Source organism: Gorilla gorilla, chromosome 1 (genome assembly GCF_029281585.2).
Source record: "Gorilla gorilla gorilla isolate KB3781 chromosome 1, NHGRI_mGorGor1-v2.1_pri, whole genome shotgun sequence".
Taxonomy (NCBI): Eukaryota; Metazoa; Chordata; class Mammalia; order Primates; family Hominidae; genus Gorilla; species Gorilla gorilla.
The window spans coordinates 218,244,817-218,261,675 of record NC_073224.2 but is presented as its reverse complement, the minus strand read 5'-3'; the positions used below and the strand labels follow the sequence as shown (position 1 = coordinate 218,261,675).

The 16,859-nt window shown below is 59.5% G+C and overlaps 1 protein-coding gene across 31 annotated transcripts in view; it reads right to left on the bottom strand.

The window, feature by feature from the left end:
- Positions 1-9,930: 9,930 nt before the first annotated feature.
- Positions 9,931-16,859, bottom strand: part of RAP1GAP (RAP1 GTPase activating protein) — a 73,613-nt gene continuing 66,684 nt past the window's right edge. For 8 of the 31 annotated variants that reach the window (XM_055387090.2, XM_055387100.2, XM_055387128.2 and 5 more), the window contains 7 exons: positions 16,533-16,642; positions 15,414-15,527; positions 13,203-13,326; positions 12,112-12,214; positions 11,671-11,774; positions 11,396-11,438; positions 10,861-10,974 (listed from right to left, as the gene is read on the bottom strand). In XM_055387090.2, the coding sequence (XP_055243065.1) occupies positions 11,430-11,438; positions 11,671-11,774; positions 12,112-12,214; positions 13,203-13,326; positions 15,414-15,527; positions 16,533-16,642 (564 nt within the window). In that variant the 3' untranslated portion in view covers positions 10,861-10,974; positions 11,396-11,429. Of the gene's footprint in view, positions 10,975-11,395; positions 11,439-11,670; positions 11,806-12,111; positions 12,215-13,202; positions 13,327-15,413; positions 15,528-16,532; positions 16,643-16,859 lie in introns of all 31 variants that reach the window. The other 23 variants (XR_002003142.4, XR_008679814.2, XR_008679813.2 and 20 more) reach the window with 8 other exon arrangements.

Sequence of the window (16,859 nt, the reverse complement as noted above, 5' to 3'; positions counted from 1 at the left end):
CCCCCCAGAAGCCCAAAAGTGACCATGGGGGGTGATGAGACAGCAGCGTTTGTAATTAGCCCCGTGGCTGAACCGAAGACCTCCCACCAGGATCCAGCCAGAGCCCGTCTCTGGGGAAGGCGGGTGGGGATTAAGTTCTCAGAAGAGGATTTGGGCTCCCGAGTGCCTGTGTGGCTTCCTCTGAGCCTCGCAGGAACTCTGCCTTGATCACAGCGCCAGGGCCTTTTCTGGCTTCTCAGCAGTCTGTGTGAACCTTGAGATGGGGTGGGCACACGTGGCACCCCCAGCCAAGCAGGGGATGGGCCGGACTCGGTCCTCCAGTGTCACCTCTCCCTCCTGCCACTGGAACTGAGGCTTAGAATCACTGAGGCGGTGGGAACATAGCTGTGGGCACAAGAGTGGACATTTCTACGGCGTTCCCTGCTGACCAGGCGCTGTTCTCACGTGCCTCACAGCACATATTAACTCGTCTTCCCCGCAACCAGCCCTGGAGGGCAGGGACTGTGATTTTCCCCATTTTACAGATGAAGAAACAGAAGCAGAAATGATTAAACTTATGGGAAGATACACCACTAACAAGGGCTGGAGCCAGGACTCTAGCCATGCAGTGTGGCTGCAGAGTACAGGATTTTAATCACCCGTTGCATCCTCTGGCGTCGGGCAGGGCTGGACTTCAGGCCGGGTTTTCCCCGTTCCCAGCTGCACCCACGTCGTGTCTCCTCCTGGAGTCTAAGTTTCCTGCGCTGTGACTGCAGGCGGAGAGGAGGGCCCAACGTCTAGGGGTGAGTCACCACGTGCCGATTCTCTGCTCCTAGGGTCGGGGCCTGGCTGGTCACTGCCACCCACTGGCTGGAGTCCAGTGCCCTCATCTGCGGACTCCTTGATCTTGAAGCCGCAGCCTCCCATGTGCTGTGGTGTGGGCAGGCAGGGTGCGGGGAGGGCTCGGAGGCCGTGGGTGGGGAGGAGTAACGAGGACGACTCAGGAATCTAACTGCAAGGGTTGAGGTGGTGGGGGTGGCGGTGGAGGTGGGGGTTCAGTGGCTGGGAATTCTGTCCTCCTGGCCTGTAAACAGGGCACCCATGGCTGTGCCCTTGACCTGTGGGGAGTGCCCAGCAGCTTCCACCCACCCATGCCAGGGGGCAGCTCCAGGGTTTCTGGATCCCCAAGTCAGCCCGGGCTTGACCACGCTGCCTGCAGGTGTGTCATCGGCCTCCAGCCCACTCAGGTCACCTGGTTGGGGAAAAATGGCAGTGAAGGGGCAGAGTGCTGGGTCAGGGTGAGAGGAGGGGCCTGGGGCAGGGTCTGGAGGCCTTGAGATGTGATCATTGCCCCTCTTTGCCTCCCAGAGCCCTGGGCCAAGGCCTGGCTAGCTGCTGCCTCCTCTCAGGTTGTGACAGGTGCCATCATGACACCCAGCCTCAGGGAGAGTTTCGGTGCCAGATGGGCCCTTTGTGCTCTGAGCCCTCCACTGTCGAAGAGTCTCCTGGGGCAAAGGCCTCTTTCCACAGGTTCCCAGACAAAGCTCAGCCTGGAATGGGCTCCCTATGGTCCAGGGAGGAAGGTGGCCCAGGAAGGGTCAGCACCAAGTTGCAGCCGCACAGTAAAATGGGCAGAGGAGCCCAGCTTCCATCTCCAGCAAAGGGTTCTCACAGCCTTCTGACCCTGGGCCCGGCCTGTGAGAAGGAGGGACTCACAGGTACCCAGTGCCTGTCTGACTCTGGCACTTCAGCCTCCAGTCCCAACGGTCTCTTCCCACCCTCTTAACAACACCGGTGCCGGCCCCATTTTACAGATAGGAAAACCAAGAGCCAGAGAGTGACTGGGGCACTGCTGTAGCTGGTGGTCAGGGAAGGCCTGTCTGAGGGAGTGACATTTGCAAGGACAATGCCTTGCAAAGACCTGGAGGAACAACGGCTCCAGGCAGGCAATAGATCAAGTGCAACCACCTGGGGCAGAAATGAGGACCAGAAATAAGGTGATGTGGCTGGAACCCAGAGAAACGGGGATCAGTGAGTGGGACAGAGGCTGCATTATGGGAATGTGGCGTGAAAAGAGCTGGCATTTTCTTCTGGTCGCAGAGAGGAAGCCACTGGAGGGTTAGAAGCAGGGGAGACAGCTGGGCGCGGTGGCTCACGCCTGTAATCCCAGCACTTTGGGAGGCCGAGGCAGGTGAATCATGAGGTCAGGAGTTCGAGACCAGCCTGACCAATATGATGAAACCCCGTCTCTACTAAAAATACAAAAATTAGCCGGGTGTGGTGGTGCGTGCCTGTAATCCCAGCTACTCAGGAGGCTGAGGCAGGAGAATTGCTTGGAGCCGGGAGATGGAGGTTGCAGTGAGCTGAGATCACGCCATTGCACTCCAGCCTGGGCGACAGAGCGAGAGCGAGACTCCGTCTCAAAAAAAAAAAAGAAAAAAAGAAGCAGGGGAGACAAGTGACCGGCTTGTGCTTTGATTACTCGAGTGGCTGGGGAGCAGAGGAGGCTGGGGAGCTCCAGGAGCTGAGGCCAGAGCTCAGTCTGGAGCTTTCTCTGTCTGGGTTGGAGGTGGTGGTGGCTTGGACCAGGCTAAGTGTGGTGGTAGCGGGAAGGAGTTGGATCCCAGACATGCTGGGAGGGAGGGCCAGCAGAGCTCCCTGGTGGACTGCACGTCGGGAGGGGAGGGAACAGGGGAATCGGGGCTGGGCCCCTGGGTTGACGGAGGTGCTGTTTACGGATATGGGGAACCAGAAGTGGGGAGAAAATAGACAGTTGGGTTTGGATCACATTGGGCTGGAGGTGCCCACTGGACCTTGGAGTGGAGACGCTGGGTAGGTAGGAGGAAAAGAGTCTGGAGTTCGAGGGAGGAAATAGAAAGATGAGGGTCAGGATGGTATTTATAGTTATGGGCTGGAGAGAGCAAGTGACTTGCCCAAGGTTACAGAGAGCCAGTGGTCAGGATTTGAACTGGGGTCTGCTAGGCTCTGAAACCCACAGGGGCTCTTTCCCGGACAGCTGGGAACAGAGAGGGCTTCGTCCAAGGTACAGGGGGTGCCGCAGGATTCAGGGGTGGGGTAAGGAGAAGCCCCTGAGGACAAAACAAAACCAAATAAAGAAGTAAAGTGAATGTAATCCTAATCAAAATCCTATTGGTCAGGCAAGATGTGGTGGTTCATGCCTGTAATCCCAGCACCTTGGGAGGCTAAGGCAGGAGGATCACTTGAGCCCAGGAGTTCGAGACCAGCCTCAGCAACAAAATGAGGCCCCATTTCTAGTCCCGGGTGTGGTGGTGAGATGGGAAGATTGCTTGAGCCCAGGAATTGAAGGCTACAGTGAGCTATGATCGTGCCACTGTGCTCCGGTCTTGGCGCCAGAGTAGGACACTATCTCAAAAACAAATCATAAACAAAAAGACAAGTCCCTGAGAATGAATGTGGGAATGACTGAGATCCTTCCAGCCTGGGCTGCCCACCTCCCATCCACAGCCTGGTCAGCTGGAAGAGCCCATGTCAAGCACGAGGTTGTGTCCCCTGCCCATTGTACAGATGGGGAAACTGAGGTCTGAAGGAAGGCAGGGCTGGGGTCTAGGTCTTCTGTCTGCCAACCCCGACTCTTCTGCCAGCCTCTAAGGTGGACTCCTGTCTGAGCCAACTCAATGGCTGGGTTGAAACCTTCCAACTGGGACATTCCTGAAGGGGGTGAATGTCTCTCTGGAGGTCCTCCTGTAGATGGACCTGGGGCCTGGAGTCTTCCCCTCCTGGGTCTCCCCCAAGGCAGTGTTTGCCCATGCTGGCCTCTGCCCCTGGCCCGGCCCCGCCCCGCCCCGGCCTTCAGGACCCCTCTAGGTCCCTGGCAGGGCAGCCCCATGCCTGGCTCTGGTCACGGTTCCTGCCCTGTGGCCAGGACCAAGGCCCCCCCGGCCCTTACCCAGACCACCCAGCACCAGGGCCTGGCGGAGCCCGGGTGGCTGGCAGGCAGTGCTCCCAGGCTGGCCAGCCGTGGTCTGGCCCCGCCTGAGGGGCTGTGGCCTGGGAACCGTCAGCTGTCTCCTCAGGGAAGCGGCTGGGATCTCCAGAACAAACAGGGAAACCGCAGGCTCCCCCACCACGCCCCCAAGGAGGGGCACGGCCTCTGGCCTTGCCCGCCAACACCCCACTCTCCAGGCCTGGCTCCCCACTTCTGGGTGAATAGAAAGGAGGCCTGGTGGCAAGCAGGTCCCAGAAGTGCCTGATCCTCAGGTGGTGAAATGACAGGGAGTTCCCCAGATGGAAGCGCCCAGCACAGGGCACTGCACATGGGAGGCCCCTGAGAAACAGCAGCCCTGGACTCATCCACCGCTGGCTCAGTGGGAGCCACAGCAATCCTGGGGGATTCCTGTACTTGGCAGGGCAGGCTGGGACAGCCGCCCTAATTCAGACCGGCTGGGGGATGGGGTGCATGTGACTCCACTAAAAGCCGCAATTAGAGCCCAATTTAAAGAAACGCTGTGTTAGTTCCTCCCGGGGTAGATGTGATTATAGGCTCGGAGCTAAACCGTTTCTAACAGGATGACACATGGAGAGGCCCCTTCTGGGCTCTGGCAGGATGCCCAGCCCAGCCCCCGGCTGCACGACTGGGGAAACCAAGGCCCGGAATTCACACTGCAGGTGAAGAGGGGGCGAGGCTTCGGCTCCATCCCCACCTCTCACTTTTCTCTACAGGATTTCATGCTGCATCTAGAAGCCAAAACGCTGACACCCCTTGAAAAGGAGGGCTGGGAACTGAGATGATTGACGCCCCAAGGGGAAGCGGGCGCTTCCCAGAACAGCCTCGGCATGACCTGGACGTGGAGCCAGGCGGCTGCTCCCTGCCCAACCCATGGGGGCCTTGCAATGATTGATAATAATAATAATAATGATAATGGTGCCAGCAGCAGCCATGGCTCCCTTTGGAAGTGCTCCCTGGGGGCAGGCAACATCTCACGCATTCTCGCAATAATCCTGCCAGGGAGCTGCTAGTGTAGCCCCATTGCAGGGCTGGGGAAACCAAGGCTCCGAAGGGTCAATGACTTGCCCAGTGTCATGCCAGGAGCCAGTGGTATGTTCCTGCTGGGACTGGACAAGCGCCTGAGATCCTGAGCAGGGGGCAGAGTTCAGGGGGCGGTCGGGGGGTCATCTCAGTGAATGGCAACAATGAGTGAGTAAGCAAGCCTGTTGCAAGTGAATGAATGAGTGAACGAATAAAAAGGCTGTTTAATGAATTCTGCCCCTGGGGAGGCATGAAAGGGCCACAGGTCTCTCCCTAGTTGCCTCCCCCCGTCACCTCCAGGGAGACCCCTGAGATTAATGGGCCACAGACAAAGGCCCAAGTCTCACCTGCTCAGAAACAAGGACCCCTCACTTCCCGGGTTCCAGGGGTCCCCTGGCTCGTCCAACGCCCCGCTAGGGCACAGGGCACTGCACACGGGAGGCCCCTGAGAAACAGCAGCGTCACTGAGCAGTGCCCTCTGGCCTGCGCCCCCCCACCTTCATCCCAGCCATCCCCCAAATGCCACAAGGGTAGATCACCTGCCCTAGTCCCCACCGCCACCTGCACCCTTGCCCAGGGCTGAATTCCCACATAGGATTGGGGTCTGGAGAGGGGCCAAAACAGGGGAAAAGCTGACCTCCTCTCTTCACCCACTCTGCCCCCTCCCGTCCCCTTTGCAGCTCATATTGGGGAGTCCCTGGGTTGGGGGTGGCACACACTTGGTTCCTAGGAGCTTGGGCAGTAGGGTGCTAGAGCCCCCTGCTGGCTGCCCATCCCCCTCCATTCCCCGGATTCTTCATTCATTCAGCAAATATTTATGGAGCCCCTACTGTGTGCAAGGTGCTGGGCTCAGCCATTCATGCGCACACAGACCCTTCCTTCTGATGTCTCTGGTTCCATTAAGAAGACTGTGTGTCACGTGCCTCCCCACCATGTTCCCAAGGACTGTCCCCACGCCAACTCCTGGTGGTCTGTAGCTATGCCTCCCTCATCAGACTGGGATTTCTCCAGGGCATGGTTGTGACACTGCCATCAGACTGGCCTATGCAACCTGCCTTTCCTGAGAAACCTCTCCCTTCACTCCAAGAGCCTCCCTGGAGACGGTTGCCAGATAAAATACAGGACGCTCAGTTAAATTTGAATCTCAGACAAACAAAGAATAATTTTTTAGTATAAGTATGTCCCAAATATCGCACAAGGTATACTTAAACTAAAAATTCTTCCTTGTTTATCTGAAATTCAAATTTAACTGGGCACCGTGGGTTTCTATTTGCTAAATCTGGCAACCCTAGACCTGGAGCTCTTTCCTCCTGCTGGAAATGGGCCTGGCCAGATGGCCCAGGTCGTGTCTGGACTTGGCTCCTGCCTGCCCAGTTATAGCTCCTGTTGGTCCCCAGGACTGGTTCCCTCCCTCGCTGGGCCGCACCTGAAACCCCAGCTCCTAGGTGGGCACAGCCGCCCGCCACCCAGTGCAGAGCCCAGCTTATGGACCCTTAGGAACACTGCATCCCGCCTCCTGCGTGATGGGTCCAGGGAGAGAGGGGCAGAGAGCCACAGCTGCAGAGAGGGACCACAAGTCTCAGAGACAGAGAGAGGCAGAGACACAGAGATAAAGGGACACAGAGACTGAGCACTGGAGACAGAGGGGGAGACAGCTGAGAGGGAGACAGAGAGCTTCGGGACCCCTGCCCAGAGCTGCTTCAGGAGACCAGTGAAGGGGGTGGAGGGTCCTGAAAGCCCACTAGGATTTGCCTGAGTGGACTGGGGTGGAGGAGAGGTGGGGTCCCTGAGCCCCAACGTTGGGCCCCAGACTGGCCGGCCCTGGGAGGCAGGGGTGGGAGTCCATTCAGAGGCCGGCCTCAGCCCCAGGGCTCTCCCCTCGCCCTGCCTCCCAGGGGCAAACACAGGGACATTCATGGCTTCCCAGAACGGCCTATGGGGCAGCCAGAGTGGCTTTTAAAATTAGCCTCGCTAACCAGATCTGGTTATTTCAGGAGGCTCCATCCCCTTGGCAGGGCGGGAGCAGGGAAGAAGGGAGGAACCTCCACATTCCAGGGTCCCTGGCTGAGCACCCCCTGTGGCCTGAGCAGCAGAGAACGTCCAGCTCCCAGTTCCCTGGCATGGCCGGCCCGGGCCTGCGGTCATCTCCTTGGCAAAGTTGCCCCAGGGTTGGCCATGGAGGTCCAAGAACACCCCAGCTGGGGGTGGGTAGGGGAGGACCCCCTTGTATTGGGCACGGGTTCTGTGCCAGCAGCCATCCCAGGTAACTTAGAGGCCAAGACAGCCTCTTCAGAGCAATAGGTAGGGGCCTTGTCCTCATTCTCCAGGTAAGGAAACAGACTCCTGGAGACAGGAGGCCCCTGCTGTGAGGTAGGGGAGATGGGGGAGGGCACGTCTTCCAGGCACCCAGGTCCCTCCACGGGAGGCCTCTTCCCTCCTGTGTCTGGAGGAACCCCCCGGCTGCTGTTTCCACTACCAGAGTAATTTCTAAGCAGAGTCCAGCGCTTCCTGGAGCCTGGTACCCCCCCGCCCAAGTTCTAATTCCAGCCTCGAGTCAGAGTGTCCCGGCTCGCCCTCCCACCTCACAGCCCAGGGTGAGCACAGAGCTGGCGCGGGCACAAGAGAAATAGCACCGGACACTTTGATCCCAGAGGCCCGATCCGTTGCCAGCCTCCCCTGACCCCACCTCGGAGCTTGGAGGGATGCAGTAGGGTGAAACCCAGCCCCAAGGCCTTCCTTCCCGCAGACGGCCTGGCACCAGCTGGACAGGGATGGGGCAAAGGCAGGTTCTGCCCACCAAGCTGCCCACCTGCTCTGCCACAGCAGCCCCTGCTGCTCTGTCTCAGCAGCCCCTGCTGCTCTGTCTCAGCTGCGGGATAGAGTGGAGTGGGGGTGCATTGCTAAGTACAGGGAGACAAGCCGGAGACCTCCCCCAGCTCTGTTATGGGAGCATCGTCACCCCAGGTAAACCTGGCAAGCTGAGGCCCAGGGAAGCACCTGACGCCGTCCATTCCCAAAGCCTCGCATCTAGGCACCTGTGCTGGGCCCAGTGGCAGGTGGGCGTCCTCCACGCACTGAGCGGACCCCACGTGTTCTGAATTACAGACATCATTGATCCCTTCCTGCGGTATGCACACTCTCTTCTTTGAGCCCACCACGTGCTGGGGCTGCACCGAGAACTTTATGAGGTGTCACCTCATTTAATCTTCATGCCAGGGTGCCAGCGAGGGCAGGGCTGTTAGCACCCCCACTGCACAGATGAGGAAACTGAGGCCCAGGGAGCCAAAATCATGTCTGCATGGTCATAGCGCGAGGAGGTGAAGCAGCTCAGAGCTGACTCTGAAGAAGCTCTTAACCGTGGTGCTGAACTGTGATGCCGGCCCTGTGGAGGTGGGGCAGGAGGAGAAAGGGCAGAGGACTGCGGCGGAAGGACAGGGAGCAGGGATGAGGCTGATGGGTGGGCAGTTCACAGGGGACTCACTGGGCCCAGAGCAGCCTAGAGCCAAACCAAGTTGGGTGGGGCTGGGGTTTGGGTGTGAGTCACCACCCATGGGTGGCCTGAGGCATCAGAGGGTCACAGAAGGGCCCTGTCGGGAAAAGTGTGGCACTCCCTGGACAACCCCCTGGGGTTCCTTCAGCATCATCCTGGGAAGGGGGCAGGGCCAGCAGGGGATAGGGGGCACTGCCAAGCTGTCAGGGAGGCCAAGGCACGGCTCATCCCTTCGGGGCCCAATTTGGTGCCTACTCCCAAATGTCCCCAAACCCATCCCACAGACCTGCTCTCCTCTGTGGTCCTGCCCCAGAGGGAGGAGTCCCCTCATTCACCCAACACCCAGCCTGTACCCCCGGGAGCCTCCCGATTCCCCCCTTAGCCCCACAGCCCATCAGGCGCTTGGTCCCCCTGCTCAGGCCCACCTGGTGTCCTTCTCAGCGTCCTCCTGGCCACCCTCTTACCCCAGCAACAACCTCGTTGGTCCCCTCCTCCCTCCACTGGTGCAGCCTCCACCAGCAACTACCGCTCCTGCCTGGGGCTCCCCCTGCCCTTGGCGCAGAGCCCTGGTCTCTCCGTCGGGAGTTCAAGGCCACATTGCCTCTGGCCTCATCCCTGCCCATCTCCCTGTCCCCTCCATTGTCACCTTCCCACCATTCAGAGCTGGCTGCCACCTTCCTGGTTCCAGGGGTGGTCTGCCTCCCCGCGCTTTACTTTAGGCCCCCTCCTGCAGGGTCCCTCCTCCCTAGGCCTTCTCAGGAACGGGGAGCAACTCCAGGGACTTTCCCTGACGCCTCTCTCCCCAGGCCCTGCTTGTGTGCACCTCTCCTGTCCCCGGCTGCCCCTCATCACCCTTCGTCCTACTGTCCCAGCTGTGAGATCCTGGTAGAGGGACTTGGACTCATCCCCATCTCCTGGGCCCCCATCGGGTCCCGTAAGTGATCCCTTGGCGCCCCCTTGTGGCCATATCAGGGGATTCACTGAATATGAGAACAGGGAGAAGGAAGTAATTAATTGAGCACCTAATGTGTGCCAGACACTGTGCTGTATGTTTGATACGCACCAGCTCATTGAATCCTCACAACAAACCCTTGGGAGAAACACTACCACTCCTATTTTACAAAAGGAAACACTGAGGCTCACGGAAGCTAGTAAGTTTCTCAACGCCACCCACCCAACAAGAGACGGTCCCAGGACTCAAACCTAGGTCTGCCTGACAGCACAGCCATGTTCTTCCTGCAGTGAGGAAGGGGCCCAGGATTCAGGGAAGGACAGCACCCCGGGGAGGAAACCACGGGCGGTGCTCACAGAGCCGGTGGCTTGGCTTTGGAGGTGTCCCCAGGCCCAGCAGCTCTGATGGGGACAGGCTTGCTCCCTGCCACCTTGACATCCCTGGACATCTGTCTGGGGTCAATCTGGCCACGGTTCACACAAAGCCAGGCCCAACTCTGGGTACAATAGCGATAAATAGAATTTATTTTATACAACTGTTACCGACATCCACACGGCCACAGGGGCTTCCAAAATGGGTATTGGGGCCAGGAGGCTGGCCTTTGGCGTGGCGCCTAAAAAGTGTGACCAGACACACAAGGGCTCCCAGCAGCTGTGCCGGGCTGCCCCCTCCATGGCGGTCGGGGGAGGCAAGGCCTGGACTCTCGGCCAGCTGAGACTCTTGGCCTGGAGGGCCCAGCATGGGATGGCAGGGGTTAAGCTGGGTGCTGGCTGAGGAGCCAGGTAGGTCCCCATCCCCCATGAGGGGGTTACTTGTCTGTCATGTGTAGGCAGTGGACAGGGCATCGGCAGACCTGTGGCAGAACTGGAGGGTCCAGGAGGCATACTGGGCACAGCCAGCTCCCTGCCCCTCAGTCCACCTGGGGCTCCAGGGACCTCAAGAAGCAGGGTAGGATGATGGGAGGTCCCTGGGAAGAAAATCCCACCTTCTAGGGCAGGTGCATGTAATCACAGTCTTCAGTGACCTCTGAAATAATCTTGTCCATTTGTAGCAGACATGCCCAGAGAGGGAGAGTGACTTGCTCAGAGTCACACAGCAGAACCCAAATTGGAAACCAGGACCCGGCTCCCAACCCAGTGCTCACTCCCCCACATATCACATCCTCCTTGTGCTGCCTCCAGAGGCTAAGCTCTCCACACAGAGCTGTCTCAAACTCTCTCTCCCACCTTGTTCCGTCTGAGTCCAGAGGGATGCTCAGGGGTGATGGAGGCCCAGGGAAGGGGCAAGCCAGACCCCCAGTCCTGCTTCCACTGAGCAATCCCTGCCCCAGCCCAGACCCCCAGGCTGGGGGTGAGGACGATGCCAGCAGCTTCCCTGATCCCAGGTCTGGACGGCTCTGCCCTGCAGAGACAGCCCAGATGGGTGGGCCATGGGGAGGGTGGGGAGGCAGGGGGCAGCCCACGGGCTGGTGTTGGTCTTCAGGGCAGAGGTCTCGTCTGCCTGGGCTTGACACGGCACCTTCCCCTTGTGCTTCTGTGGCCTCATCTGCAGGGCAAAGGGGGATGGAGACACCATGAAACATGGCATGATAGGTGGCTGGCACCAGTGTGCCCCAACTCTGCCAAGTCCCTGCCTCAGAGAACCCCACCCTGGGAGGGGCCCACCCTTGGAATTCCAGGCTCCAGGTCTTTCCATCCCATTGGGAACCACTGAAACTTCTCCCGACCTGGCAACTGCCAAGTCCCTTTCACACTCCCATCAAATCCTCCAACAATGCAAGGGCAGAGGTCACAGGGAGGGGCCATGGCCTGCCCAAGTCACCCAGCAACTGAGGACCAGGGGGCTCAAACCCAGATACATAGCTCCCACCCCAGAGAGGTGACAGAAGAACAGGGAGGAATCAGCTCAGCCCTCTATACACCCCCACCCTCTCCCACCAAACACAAGCTGAGGGGCTGGGTCTAACCTGCTCAGTTTCACCTTCAGAGGGGGTGGCCCGGCTAACAGCCCTGCAGACAGACAGTGGTGGTGAGGCAGGTGGCAAGACGGGAGAAGCAACGGGGCGGGAGACACAGGTGCACAAAGTCACTGGCTGTGTCCAGGCCGGGCAAGCCCCACCCCTCCTGGCCTAGGGGGGCCTAGGGGGACCTCTTGGTCCAGCCTCAGCTCCCAGCCTCCCCGCCAGCTCATCCCCTCCCGGGTGGGGCTCCCTCAACACCAGCCCCAGGAGGCTGCACGTACCAGCTGGGGCATGTGCTGCTCAGATGCTTCCAGCTGGATCTTGATCTCGGGACATGCAGGGTCCCCCAACTTGCCGGCGTCTGGGTGGGGTGATCGAGAGGGGCCTGGGGAGGGGGGCAGGAGGGAGCCACCTCACTGGCCGCGGGGAGGCACCAGGGAGACGGGGGCATAGGTGTGCGGTCGGCACCAGTGCGCTCCAACCCCACCCTTAACTTTCTTCCTTGCCATCCCCCATTATCCTCCGAGACCCTTCCAGAAGAAACCAGCCCTCCAATCCACCCAGCCACCCTAGGCTGGACAATGACCTGCCTGCTGTCCTCCAAGTCAGGGGCAGTCACATCACATACCCACTGCATGGGGCATGGGAACTGGTGCCCAGCCCTGTCCCTTTCCTACCCCAAGGTAGCCCTGCTTTGTGGGGAAGCTGCCCTGTCCTGGTACCTGGGGAGCTGCCCCCACTAGTGGTGCTGACACTGTCCTCCAGCCACGTGCTATAGATGAAGGAGTCCCGCTTGTGGGGTGTTCCTGAGGATGACACGCTCTCCTGGGGAGGGGGTGGAAAGAGGGAGGGAGGTTAGCCCATGCCCTTGGCACTGGCTAGGGCTCCCTCCCAGACCCTCTCCCTCTCTGCATTCCACAACCCGCCACCCGTACCCCCTGCGAGGAGGACGGGCCTAGCCATGTCTGCCCCAGGGAGACCACAGGAGGGCAGAGTCAGGGCAGGCACAGACCCAGGCACACGCCACCCACTGCCACTCACTCACTCAACAAACATTCACTGATGTTCTCCAGGGCTTGCCACTGACATAAATCAGGCATGGGCCCTGCCCTCAGGAGCCTGATATCTGGGAGGCAAGGCAGGCTGTGAAGAGACCATTGCAATTCTAGACTCTGTGCCCCAGGGGGCAGGGCCTGGGTCTGCGCTGTTCCCAGCTGCATCTGTTGTATCTGGGGCAGCGCTTGGCAAGGAACAGGGGCCCACTGATGGTTTGCAGAATGAAGAATGATAAAGGGTGTTCCGGGCAAAGCCCGAGGACTGTGAGAACGTAAAGGGGCTTCCTAACCTACCCCGAGATTAGGAAATCAGGGAAGGCTTTCAGGAGGAGGTGTGTGAGACTCAGTCAAAAAGGATGAGTCAGAGCCAGCCTGGCAAAGAAAGGAGGAGGCGGCAGGAAGTGTTCCAGACAGAAGAGATGGCACATGTGCAAAGGGCCAGGGGTGCAGTGAGCCTGGGAGGCTTGGGGGACTGCAACGGAGTACAGAATGTCTGAAGTGGTAAGACAGGAGACTAGAGAGGAAGGGAGTGACCAGATCTCCAAGAGCTCCAGAGACTGAGCTTCCTGTGGACAGTGGTGGGGAGCCGTGGAAGGCTTCTGAGCAGGGGAGGGTTCGTCTGCACTGCTCCTTTGGGCCGGGTCCCCTGATCACATCTCAGCCACGCCCAGGCTCGTGGTTCTACTCAGGGCATCTCCAGGGACCAAAGAGCCCCCTTCCAAGCTCCTGTGGGGCCCCTGACCCCCTGAGCCTCTCACCAGGCCTGTGTCCTCTCCGTCCACACCCTCCGTCTCCTCCACCACGCTGGCGAAGCTGCTGGCACTGGACGAGGAGCGGGAGAAGTCCTTGAGCGCCTCTGCTCTCTGCGCCGCGGTCTCCGCTCTGCCACAGACAGTGCCCCATTAGCCGGTGTCCACCCCGAGCCCCTCCTGGGCCAGGCCCTCACTCCCTTGCCCTCCCCAACCCGGGAGGCCCAGCTTGTAGCAGCCAAGCACCTTTGAGGACCCCTTACAGATCCTTGGGCCTCTGAGCCCCCCAAACTCCCCCTGCAGCCTCCTCCTACCCCCACTGTCCTTCCTAATCCATAAATCTGACCATGTCCCTCCCCTGCTCAAAACCCTCTCCTGGCCTCCCATTTCCCCAGATAAAGCACAATATCCTTGGCGTGGTGTTCAAAAACAGCAGCGGTTAGCGACACTAACATCATTGGGTGCACGTTCACTCTGTGCCGGGCACTGCTCTACGTGCCTTTACCTGAATTATCTTATCGCTATGATTATTATACCCATCTTCCAGATGAGAAGACACCAGGCACAGAGGGGACAGGCACACAGCCCAGGGTCACTCAGCACAGGTGGGAGGGCAGGGGATGAGGTCCAGGCAACTCCACAGTCTACTCTCTCAACCCCACAAGGTTTTCATGCTCAGGGCCTCCGTGCCTCCTGCCTGGAGTCTCAGTCCTCTCAAATCCCGAAAAGCAAATGTGCCTTTAAAAAATCAGCCCAGGGCTCTCGCTCCAGGAGTCCTTCCCTGATTCCTCCTCCCAAGGTGAGAATGACCCTCCCCACTCTGGCTCCTGCATACTGCGTCTCCCCGGTCCCTGCCACCCTTTCCTGCCTCTCTGTTCACCTACCCGGCTCTTTAGCCTGGGCTGAGTCCTCTTGATTCCCCCAGAGCCCAACACAGAGGCAGCTCAGCCAACGGACACCAAATGCAGGGACAGTTTCCTCACTGGCCTCTCTGCTTCCATCCCACCCCACTCCAGCCTCTTCTCTGTACAGCAACCACAGTCAGCTTCTTAAAGCATCGCCCTCGTAATTAAAATCCTCCCAAGGTTCCCTGTCACACTTAGGATAAAAGTCAAAGCTCTTAGGCTGGGCACGGTGGCTCACGCCTGTAATCCCAGCACTTTGGGAGGCTGAGGCGGGCGGATCACGAGGTCAGGAGATCAAGACCATCCTGGCTAACACGGTGAAACCCCGTATCTACTAAAAATACAAAAATTAGATGGGCATGGTGGCGGGCACCTGTAGTCCCAGCTACTTGGGGGGCTGAGGCAGGAGAATGGTGTGAACCCGGGAGGTGGAGCTTGCAGTGAGCCGAGATCGTGCCACTGCACTCCAGCCTGGGAGACAGAGCAAGACTCTGTCTCAAAAAAAAAAAAAAAAAAAAGTCAAAGCTCTTGTACAGCCTGCTAAGCTATAAGCCAGTGTCTGCCCACCTCTCCAACCTCCTTCCCGCCACCACCCAGCACAATGTCACAATGTCTGTCCAGGCCCAGCCCCTCAGATACTCTTTTTTTTTTTTTTTTTTTTTTTTTTAAGCGATGGAGTCTTGCTATGATGTCCAGGCTAGAGTGCAGTGGCTATTCACAGGCATGATCATAGCTCACTGCAGCCTCCAACTCCTGGACTAAAATCATCCTCCTGCTTCAGCCTCCCAGGTAGGTGGACTCCAGGCATACGTCACCACTCCCAGCCACCCTTCTTTCTGTCCCTGGAGTGTGCCCCAGGCCTCTGCACTGGCCGAGCTCCTCTGCCATGCCAGTCCTAGCAGGGCTGGTTCAGTTCCCAATTCAAATGTCACCCCATGGAGGTGTCTCCCCTGAGGACCCATCTAAAACACCTCTGCCCCCAGTCCTTCTTCATCCCCCCAACCCTGCTTCGGGTTCCTCCTATCACCATGATCTGGCAACAGCTTATGAGGCCGTGTTCTGATGGACCTGCGGCCGTGAGGCAGGGACCTATGCGCAGGGCACCTCTGTGCTCCAGAGCCGGGCGCGGGGCTGGGCGTGCACAAAGTGCTCGCTGGGTATATGTCAAAGGAGGGCCCCAGAGAATGCCCAGGTCCCCCTGACACCCTGCTGTGGCACAGTCAAGGCTCCTGTGCTGTCCCGGGCCCAGGCAGGGGAGGGGAAGGACGGTTCACCACTCCCAAGCCCCCAAGCCCCACGTGCCGTGAGCCCCAACCTGTTCTTGGTCGTGGGCATCTCTGGGGAGCTCTGAGTGGATGAGTTCTCCGACTTGGGCTCCTGTGAGACGTGCCCGCTGTCTGGGGTCTTCTGACCAGCCGGAGGGCTCTCCCTGCGGGGCACACGGGGGCAGCGGGGGGATTCAGCACCAGGCCTGGCATCAGGGGTAGCGTGAGGCCCAGGCGGTGAGGGGAGTCACAGTGCCTCCTGCCTCATACCCACGCCCCTATACTCAGGGCCAGCCCTGGAGCAGTCTTGTGGGCTCCCTGGCTAGCCTGGCCAGTGATGGGGTTGGCACTGATGGGGCTATACGGGACAGGATGGGACTCCTCCCAGGTCCTCTCCACAGGAGCAGGTATAGCTGTCCCATTATGGATAAGGAAACTGCCCAGGGACACACAGCTAGGACGTGGCAGTGCCAAGACCTGAACCCAGGGCTCACAGCACGCGGAGCTCTGGCAGCAGCAATGACAATGCCCACTCCCCTCCTGGAGCCCTCTCAGGGGACCTGGCCCTGGCCTCACACGCAGTGCCCTGAGTCCCCACAGCAGCCCCATGCCATGGGTTGTGTTCTTGTCCCTTTTCCAGGTTGGGACAGTAAGGCTCAGAGGAGGTCAGTGACTCGCCCAAGGTCCACATGGTTAGTATCGGGGAGGCAGCCGGGAGCTAGCCTCTGATGTCCGGGGGCAGCCCTGCTGCTGGCCTGGGCTCACTGCCCTCATGCTGCCCACATTCATGGACCCCCCAGGCCCATCTGTGGCCACCCTGAAAACCAGCACTAGGCCCTCCCACATGCGCTGGGGCCGTGGGAAGAGCACGGATGCTGGCCCTAGACAGATCAGGGCTCAGATCCTAGCTCTGCCCATCACTGGCTGTGTGACCTGGGCAAGCCCCTTGACCCCTCTGACCTACCGCCTCTTGATCTGCATGTGGCACGTTAGGTGACGTGCTGGCCCTGGTGCCCGACACGCAGCAGGGACTTGACCACACAGCTGTCACTAGTGGGGATGGAGAGGCAGAGGGGCGGGCACTCCCTTCTGCCTGCTTTGCTTTGCCACCGAATGGGGCTCAGGGATGGGGGTGCAGGGGAATGGGGCACTGTCCCCCACTCACCCACCTCTTCTCCTGCACCTCCTGTATGTTCTCGATGCCAATGGCGCTGCTGCGGCGGGAGCCGAATGGGCCCGACTTCTTCCTCGTGGGGCTCTTCCCAGGGACAATCAGTGACTGTGGGGAGAGGCCCCAACTCAGTGCCACCTTACCTGGGAGCCCCAGTGCCCCCCCACATCCCCTCTGGGGACCCTGCTGCCCCAGGCCCTGAAGCAGAGTTGATGAGCAAGAAAGAACGAGAGAAGATATCCATCCCCAGAGACAGCCTCCCAGTTTACGAAAGGGAAACAGTCCCCAGGAGGGCAAGGGGCTCTCCCGAGCTCACACGGCAGGA